The sequence below is a fragment of the Propithecus coquereli genome, unplaced genomic scaffold, assembly GCF_000956105.1.
Source record: "Propithecus coquereli isolate 6110/MARCELLA unplaced genomic scaffold, Pcoq_1.0 Scaffold163, whole genome shotgun sequence".
Lineage (NCBI taxonomy): Eukaryota > Metazoa > Chordata > Mammalia > Primates > Indriidae > Propithecus > Propithecus coquereli.
In genome coordinates, this window is record NW_012140858.1 from 469,630 (window position 1) to 479,812 (window position 10,183).

A 10,183-nucleotide genomic window follows, 5' to 3' on the forward strand; every position below is an offset into this window, starting at 1 on the left:
TTTAAAAGATGCCATTCATGATAGTAATAGTGAATAGAATATATTTAGGTGTAAATTTGAAAAATATATACAGGACTTATTTCCTAAAAATCTATAACTTTACTAAAGCATATGTATAAATGAATATATGCTTTTGAACTGGAAGAACTATTATTATAAAAATACGAATAATTCCCAAGCTAATACAATAATTTCTACATTAAAATCAAAACCCTGATTTCATTGGTAATATGTGAAAATAAATTTAAAAATCATATTAAATAATAAGTGGGTAAGAATTAATTAGAAAAGGAATTGCTAAGAGAAAAGGAGAGAGAATTTGCACTACCAGATATTTAAATATGTTGTAAAGTTACAACAGTTAAATCATTTTGGCACAGATTAAAAATAAGATAAATAATGGAATAAAATAGAAAGCCAGGAGGAGATCAAATACCCATAAGCATTTAATATATGATAAATTGGAAAAGGACAGGTTGCTATTGAGCAAATGGTGCTGGGGCAACTGGTTAACTATTCAAAAAAATAAAATGGTATGACATCTTTGTCATACCATACACAAAAATAAGTTCCAGATTGATTAAACTGTTAAATGTAAAGCTATTTCTCTGATTTGGGAAATGAGAAGGCCATTCTAAGACTATAAGCAAATATAGAATCATACGGACAATGTTTGATAGATTTGAGTGTATAACAATATAAATCATTCATCTAACAACACTTCTATATACAAAAGTAAAAGATAGTGAACTAGAAAAACACTTGCAGCACATATGAACAAGACTTGCTGGCCTTACTATATAAAGAGCTTTCACAAATCATTAAGAAAAAACAAACAAACATGCACTGTTATGGCAAAATGGGCAAAAATTATGTCCAGATAATTATAAAAGGAAAAAATACTAATAGCCAGTAAAAGTACTAGAAAATATGCATCCTCAAAAATCAAAAATTTGAATTTGCTAAAATGATACCTCTATTCACTTATCAAATTGGCAGCGATATTAAAAAAATAATAATACATGATATTGTATGACAGTCTGCTGGTGGGAATGTAAATTTATACAACCCTCCAAGAGAGAAATGGACAATATGTATTGAGAAGTTTATAAATGTTCCTATCCTTTACTTCAGAAACTTTTATAGAAATTCTACCTAAAGAAGTAATTAGAGGGGTCCACAAATATTTGTGTTCACTATAATTTAGTTAAGAAAAAACCTAAGTGTCCAACCATAGGTGACTGGTAAAAAAAAAAAAAATCATGGCACTTGCATACAATGGAATAGTACGCAGCTCATGTAGGACATTTCAATCATGATATAATAAATTAAAAATATAGGCTACAAAACAACAAGATACCAATTTGGTTAAAATTATGTATGGATGTGCATATTTGACAAATGTTCAACAACATGTAAACAGTGGCTTTTTAAGGGTGATGGGATTATAGTGGGTTTTTTTCTCCTTTTTGTTTCATTTATTCCACAAACACTAGCTTGCTATTATGTCAGATATTCCATATATTATGACTTTTCTCATTACTTTGTAATCAGAAAAAGAGATGTATTTTGTACAAGTCCGTCATCCAAAACTGACTTCATCTTCCAGATACTAAAAAGCTAATAAAGAACTTGGAGCAAAAATAGGAAGGACAGGAACCTTAATGAAAGCATAAAATAACTTCAAAAAGAGTTGGGGAAATATTCAGATCCCTCCACGTCCTACCTTTAGAAATACTTTGTAAGCCGTACTCACCTGTTCCAGCTTGGATGCCGTCTGTTCTTACAAATGTGAACCTGGGTAGCATCTTAAGGACCCCTTTCTAACAGGGTCCCCAAAGCGGACCATTTAAGGAGCCTGACAAGTCTCTAAGCATTCAAAATCCGTTATCCCATTGGACCCCTCACAGCAATAATAGGAGGTGGCGAGGACTGACTGTGTGGACAGGGACGCTTGACTTGGGGAGGTCATGCCTTGCCCAAGGATGAACCCCGGGCTGGAGATCTGGGCAGGCAGAGGTGGGTGGGAAGGGCCGGGGGCGAGGGCCGGGGCCGGAGGGGCGGGCGCCTTACCGCGGCTTGCTGGAAGGCGCCCTTGGTGTAGGTGCCGCCGCCACGGTAGGTGATGGCCGGGATCTCGCGGCTGAGCAGCGCGCACTTGTGCTGGCGCGCGCGGCGGGAGGAGATGTAGTCGACGCGCGGCACCACGTTGTTCTTGGACGAGAAGGTCACGATGGCCACGCGCGTGGCCGTGGGCACCACGGGGAAGTCCGACAGCAGCTTGCGGACGAACTTGAGCTCGCTGAGGAAGTTGGCTTGGCCCACGCTGGACGACTCGTCCACCAGGAAGACGAGCTCCAGGCGCTCGCTGAGCTCCCGCAGCCGCCGCACGCGTCGCCGGAACGCCTGGCCCAGCCGCTCCACTTTGCTCTCCGCCGCGTCCTCGCCCGGCTCGGGCGGCTCGGGCAGCGCGGGCAGCCGCCCCGGAGCCCCGGGGGCCGCCTCGGGGAAGAAGCGGAAGCTGAAGTTACGCGACGGGGACATCTGCTGAAAGGTCGCCCAACCCGAAACGAGCGCCAGACCCCAGCAACAAAAGGCCAGGCGCGGCCACATTGCGCTGGAGACGGAGCGGCCGCCCCGGAGCGCAGGCGGCGGCCCGGGCGGGGAGAGGCGCCCGGCGGCCGGGCTCGCGGAGGGGCGTGCGCGGAGCGGGCGGCGGGGCGGCGGCCGCGAGCCTCAGCGCCCTTGCATCTGACACTGGGGACACAATCCAGACTCCTCCGGCAGCTCGGGGACCCGGGAGGGAACGGCGCGCGCTCTCTACTCCTCTAGCTCTCCTCTTTTTTTCTTCCCTCTCTCCTCCTCCTCTCTCTCCCTGAAGCCTATAAAATGTTTGAAGGAAAGGGGGCAGTCAAGAAAAATCTCCCGCTTCCCTCCTTCTCTCCCTCTCTCCCGCCTCTCCCGGTCTCTCCCTCTCCCCTCTCCTCTCTGCTTTCTCTATCTCTGCCTCTATCTCTCTCCTCCCCCTCTCATTCTCCTCCCAGGTTCAAGCCAACGACTCGGAGATTCCATGACACCAGAACCCCGCGCCTGTCAGGCTGTCAACATTCCCGCAGCAAGCGCACCAGCGCCGAAGCCCTGATTGATCCCATATGTCTGGCAGGAGCTGCAGAGGAATTCGCTGGAGATGGATCCAGATACCGAGAGTGCCACAGTAATTGGAAACACTTTGTAGAAGAAAACACACACACACACACGGACTGGCCAGGGAGTTGAAAGCATCCTTTGAAAACTGCTTGCTCACCTTTCGTGTTTCTTTTTCCCCCCTTCAGTGCTCCAACGCCCTCACCGAGCAGATGTTTGTAGGACTTTCCTGATGGGGATTTCTGATCAGTGGTGTGTGTGAGCTCGCAGACCCTGAGGGCTCCCTCAGATCGCATCATATAGGGGATTGTATCTACCCCAATACATTCCATAGGGATGATTTGTCGTGGTGCCTTTTCATACATTTATTTATTCATCCATTTGTTCATTCATTTATTTAACAAATATTTTTTGAGTACCCACGATGTGCCAGGATCTGTGCTAGGCACCAGGAATATAAGGAGGAACAAAGATGTACATGGATCATGTCCTCAAGGAACTTACAGGGCAACAAGTGAGGTGATCATTAATCAGATATTCACATACAAAACATATATAATTACAACTGACCACGCTAAGTGCTATAATGGAGATCTTAGGTAGACAGATTTGACCTTGGAGAGGCCAGGGAAGCCTTCTATGAGGATGCAAAGTTTGTGCTGAAATCTGAAGTCTGAGTAGGTTTCCCTTTCCCCCCAATCTCCTTTCATGTGCTCTTGGTCTATTTCAACAGGGGAGATCCACCTGGCTTTGAATGGTAGCTGGCATATATCTACTTCAAAACACAAGTGGCTACTTGGAGGTGGTTATTCCAAAGCAAGACCACAAAGGGACTGGTACAAGTGTAAAGAAGAAGCACAATTTGCACGAGAGGTGGGGCCCTTGGTTAAAAGACCAGAATCAGGAGCCCTGGGTAGATATGCCTCTGCAGTTCTACAAACCACCTGGAATTGAGTCGCTTCCAATCCTTGGCTCAGTTTCTGTATCTACTTCATAATGGAATTCAGCAGTGTATTGGTTGAAATATTAGAGCTCTGGCATCAGTTTGCCTGGGATGAAATCTTGGCTCTGCCAAGGTATGACCTTGACATTAGTTTGTTCATTTGTAAAATGGAGTAATAATAGTAACATCTGAAGATTTATTATAAAGATTAAATCATAAAGTTCTTAGGACAGTGCTAAGAACATAGCATGTACTCAATAAATGCTGGTTGCTGTTATTGTCATCTTTAATTATGAATGTTTTCCAACATTCATGTTTTCCAAATCCTTGTTTTCTTAACAATCTTTATTGACCGTCTACTATGTTCCAGCATGTTGGATAATGAGGACTTAAAGGTGAATAAGACTCAGTTCCATTCTTTGAGAAGTTTAAAGAATATCAGAAAAGAACATAGATTTTGCAAACCATTACAAAGCAGTAGGATGATTGCAAGAATGGAGAAGAGGGAGTAAGGAGGAGAAAGATCTAAATCTTCCTGGGGAAAGAGCAAGAACTCATCTGAGCTGGAACTTTGAAAAAAAGAGAAAGATTTTCCAAATTTTATCTACTCTACTCTGTATTATTTAAAACACATCATTAAAGGCTAACATTTCAGGACCTTTATGTACAAGGCACCATGGCAACTGCTATGTGCACTATCTCTTGTGTTCCCCACAAAAACCCAGGGGGGTAGGCAATTACTTTAGAACTCTGGTTGCAAGCAATAGGCACCCAATTTCTTCTAATTTAAACAAGAAGGAATTTTTTGGCTCACATAACTAAACAGGGAAAAAGACAGGGGGTGGAGCTGGTCTCAGAAAGACTTGGAAAAGGAAATCAAGAACTACTTAGGTCTTCATTTTTTTTCTCACTTCTGCTTCTCTTTGCATGCTACATTTAGTCTCTTCAGATTTATGACCTTAGAAAGACTCTTCCCCCACAAGCTCAAGTTAAAAAAAAAAAATAATAAAGCCACCACCACTACCACCTCCACTGGAATAGGCATGGGTCAGATGCCCGTTCTTTAAGCCAGCATTGTAGTTGAGGGGATGGGCCATTATAATTGTCCTAGCTTAGGTCACACGCTCACTATGGTGGAGACTCCTAGTCATCTACCCCACACCTATAGTCTCGCCTTCTTGAATAGCAATAGAGCCCCTGAGTGTTAGCTGGGCACAAAGCTTCCTAGAATAAAGAACCACATTTCCCAGCCTCTCTTGTATCTGGATATGACCATGTAACTACGTTCCTAGCAATGATATAAAAGTGCTGGTTTTATGTGGCAGCTTTTGGAAAGCTTTTTTTTAAAAAAAATAGCTGCTGTCTTTTATCTGTCTCTTCCTTTCATCCTGTATTTCACCTTTCTGTCTAGAACGTGAATATGGTAGCAGAATTCTAGCAGCCATCTTGGACCGTGAGAATGATGGTCACATCCTAGAGATGGGTGAAGCCTGGTCCCCTGTAGACATCCTAAAGTAGAACCACCATACCAATCCCAGATTGCCTATCTATCCCTTTTATGTTGAGTTTTTCTGTCACATTCAGCTGAACTTAATCCTGATGAATGTACTCAAACCTGTAAACACGGAGGCTACCCTATCAGTACATGGTTTCATGAATGCTGTGGCAGAGAAAAGAAGACATAGTGACTTGCACACTGGCTCTAAAATTTGTCCCCCCCCCCACACAAGGTGACACACATCACTTCTGCTCCATTTCATTAGCCAAAGCACATCACATGACCTTGTATAACTCCAAAGGGACTAGGGAAGTACAATCTTACCATATTTCCAGAAAGCAGAAAACTATAAATATTTGGTGAACAGCACGAATAATTACTATATTGAGTCACATAGTAATAACAATGGAGACACAGTTGAGTTGCAAAAGAAGAGACAAAACTCTGGGAACCTCTCCCCTAAAATTGAGGAGGCTCCTACAGGAAAGAATTATAAATTAGTTTCTCTGAGGACTTTCTGACTTTTAGTTTGGGACGGTAAGTTACCTGATTCCTGCTAATTTACATATGACCTTGGCAAATTATGTATTAATAGCAGTACCCGATTCCAGCAAAAGTTTGTGATTGAGCAGCTGTAGATGTTAGATTAAATTAATTTTTTTACATTTTCCATCACAGCCCTTCTTGGACTCATTGTCTTTCTTGGCACAAAACACCCAATTATATTAAAATACTGGTATTGAAATGTTTTTAAGAACATTTGTCATATAGTAATCCTATGGGTACCTCTTTATGATCACATTAAATAACATCATCTATCAACTGTTTCTGTAAATGCCTTATTTTCAAAGTAATGAAAGTAACAACATTTTGAGATATCTGCCATAGGCCTAGGCACATTTAAGGCTCTCTAGATAATTCTGACACATGCCCTAGGGGTGAAAGCATAAGACTAACATGCTCTGGCATTGTGTACTTCCAATGGGCTTGTCCTCATGGTAAGATAGTGGGGACATATCACAGTCAGAGAAGTCTTGTCTGGATGGTATTAAGACTGCTGCTCCAAGTCTTGCCTCTGCTCTCCAGTGCTCTGTAGCCCATTATACTCTCTATAGTCTAAAACAGTGGTTCTCAATGGGGGAATTTTGCATGCCTCACCCCCAGGATCATTGGGCAATGTCTGGAGACATTTGGAGGGGGTGCAGCACTACTGGCATCTGTCCAGGGCATTGCAGGGTACAACTAAAAATCCTACAATGCCCTGGACAGCCCCCACAACAAAGAATCATCCAGCCTCTCATGTTGGTGGTGAGGAGGAGAAACCCTGGCCTATACCACAATAATAGACACAGAAGATGATAAAAACTCATGATACTAAAATCTAAAATTGAGAAGCAACATAGGAACTGAGAAAGAGAGCAGAGTAGTGCTGACCGAGATCCTGCTGAGATACCCAGAATCAAGTCCAATAATGGGAACAGAGGCAGGAAAAATGTTTATTTCCATGAATGCTGGTTGTCGTGTTCTGTGTTGTTTCATTTTGTTTTAAAATCTGTAACACAGTGTCAGTGAATCATAGTGGCAGGCAGTGGTGATAGGAGGAAGATGCCACCTTGTGACTGTACTGTGACTGTCCTTACAAGAATATCTTTCTGTTGCAAATTTAACAAAGACCTTCTCCCACATACAGAGTTTGGGAAAATATGCGACCCTATATGTTTCTGTAAGTAGAATTACTTGAAGATGGATTTCATGGTGGAAAAAGCCCTGGTAGTGAGACATTGAGAGCAAATAAAAAGCAATAAATATGAATTTATGTTGTAAATCTGGTTATAACATAGATACAGACAACACATTTTAAAATACACATCATGTTATGTGCTTTATCTCATTTAATCCTCCCAAATGCCCTCTTAAATGAATATAATGGTTACCCCATTTTTTGTTGGTGAAGAAATAGAATTGTACTAGGTGACCATAAGTGTGGAAACATAAATGGCTTATTGATATTACATTTCAATACATTGTATGTTGCAATGTGCTGTCCCTTGCTAGCAATGCAAGCTTGCAATGAAGGTGATGCATTAACACAACATCTGTGTCAGTCCTTGCATTTTTATCTATGATGCATGGCCTCAGATAATCTGGTCTCTGATTTCCACAGATTTAACAAACCCCAGAGGAAGTAATCAAGGTATTTAGATCTGGCCAGCATGCAGTACACTCCACATAACCATGTCAACCCGTCCCTCTCTTTTCTGACTTACTGGGGTGACATGTCAGCTTGATGGAACCATTCCTGACATCTTTCTCCTAGCCTGTCAAAGACAGGCATTAATTGGCCACTTTACATGGAGAAATACATCTTGACAGACACCTTATTTCAAAGAAAAATGGTCCCAAGACATGTACTGTCCACGGGTCACAACACAGCATCACCTTTGCCTTGTGTTTGGATGGCTGAAGTCCAGTGTGAACTGCCTTGATTGCCTTGTGACCGAACATACCTGTACCGTTTACTTGCTTTCTCTTTCACATAAAAAGTAGTCTGATCTCTAAATAGACACTGTCTTCAGGAAATCAGGTGTTCTTATCCAGGAGATCTGAGCACCAGGAGCACATTTCCAAACAACAGTGGGGATTAAACCTCAGCTAAGTTTTGCAGAATTTGCATCTTGAACTAGTGAAAGGCACATGTGTTGAGAATCTTTGGTGTCATATTTAGAGACACCCCCAGCTCCTAGAATGATCACTGAGCTGACTTTCTTTGGGCTGGCTATTATGTTCACAGTGACCTTTCTCTTCGCCTCTTCAGAAATAACTGTCACAAAGAAGTTTGCCCAAAACATTGCCTGTATCCTTGAATTTGTGAACTAGCTTTCCAGAGGTGCTATGGCAGAGTCTTTATATTCACTGACAGGATCTGCCCTTCTCTCCACTTAGCAGCTCAGTGTGTTCATCTTTTATCATTTTCAACCTGTAGAAAATAGTATTATCTGTATTTCTAGAAATTACATCAAAGATCAAAGACTAAACCAAACTCCATTTGTGATCTTAACCACTATACTAGAGGGTGTTCTGCTAAAAACAAGTAATAATAGTTTTTAAAAGTCATATTATTTTGATTTTTACCCCATTTCCTTCTCCCACCAGTGTGTAAAATATGCAGGGACCAGTAAAGATAATCAATTTCCTATTGACAACCCCCCCCACCACTCCCATTTAGAGGCACCTGTAGCTGTAGTTACTCTATAAATTTCATTTTTAAAATTATCACACAGTAAAATTGACTTTTTCATGTGTAGAGTTCCATGAATTCAAATACTTATACAGATTCATGTAACCAGGACCACAATCAGGATACAGAACAGTTTGATCACTCAAAAAAACTGCCTTTATAGTTCCACCCTCCGCTCACCCCTAACCTCTGGCAACCACTAATCTGTTCTTCAACATAATAGTTTTGTCTTTTCAAGAATGACATATAAATGAAATCAACAAGCATATAATTTTCATAGACTTTCTTTTTTTTTCACTCAGTATAATCACTTTGAAAGTCATCTAAGTTTGTGTATAGGCTTTTGTGTAAACTTAAGTTTTCGTTTATTTGGGGTAAAGACTCAGGGATGGAATTACTAGGTCATATGGTAAAAGTATGATTTGATTATAAGAAACTGCCAAAATGTTTTCCGGAGAGGTATATATACCATTTCTCATTCATAATAGAAATGTATGTGAGTTCTGGATGTTCTGTATCCAATTTAGTACTTGGTATTGTGTGCGTGCACATATACACACATATACCTACATGTATACATACATATATATTTGTGTAGACATACACACACACGTATATCACCATTAGAATAGATATGTAGTGATATCTCACCAGGGTTTTAATTTGCATTTCCTTAATGGCTAAGGATATTGAATATTACCTTTTATCCCTGAAGTTCCAAGTTTCCCTGTGTCTGAAGAACTTTCTTGGTAAATTTTTGTAGAGCAAATCTAGCAGCAACAAATTCTCATAGTTTTCTTTCTCCTGAAAATATATTTATTTCACTTAAATACTTGAAGGGTATTTTTGCTGGATATATAATTTTGGATTGGCAGTATTCCCCTTTTTTGGTTATCTCAAATCTATTATTGAGCCCATTCAGTAAGTTTTTAAATTCAATTATTGTATTTTTTGGTTTTAAAATTTTAACTCAATTCTTCTTTATCTCTTCTGTTTCCTGAATGAAACTTTCTATTTTTCCATTTGTTTCAAGAGTGTTTATGCTTGCTTGTTGAAGCTTTATATAATAGTTTTAAAGTCTCTGCAATATAATTTCAATACCTATTATCTGGAGTTGTCTTTTCCCATGCAAGTTGTGTCTTTGGGGAGGGGAGTATGGTGAGTGATTTTTAATGGTATCCTGAATATTTTGAATATTATGTTATGAGATTCTGGGTCCTGTTTGAATCCTATAGAAAGTGTTAATATTTTGTTTTATTTGGCCATTAACCTGGGGAGGCTCAGTTCACAAAATCCAACCAGACTTCTGTGGGTGTTGGTTCCAATGCTATTAATAGTTCAGGTTTCAAAGTGTTCGCAG

General features: G+C 40.8%; 1 protein-coding gene across 1 annotated transcript in view; it reads right to left on the minus strand.

Annotated features, from left to right (window-relative positions):
- The window catches only part of SVEP1 (sushi, von Willebrand factor type A, EGF and pentraxin domain containing 1), a 239,569-nt gene extending 236,956 nt beyond the window's left edge, over positions 1–2,613 (minus strand). The window contains exon 1 of the mRNA XM_012641129.1: positions 2,074–2,613. Coding sequence (XP_012496583.1) covers positions 2,074–2,613 — 540 coding nt within the window. The remainder of the gene's footprint in view (positions 1–2,073) is intronic.
- Between the last annotated feature and the right edge of the window lie 7,570 nt (positions 2,614–10,183).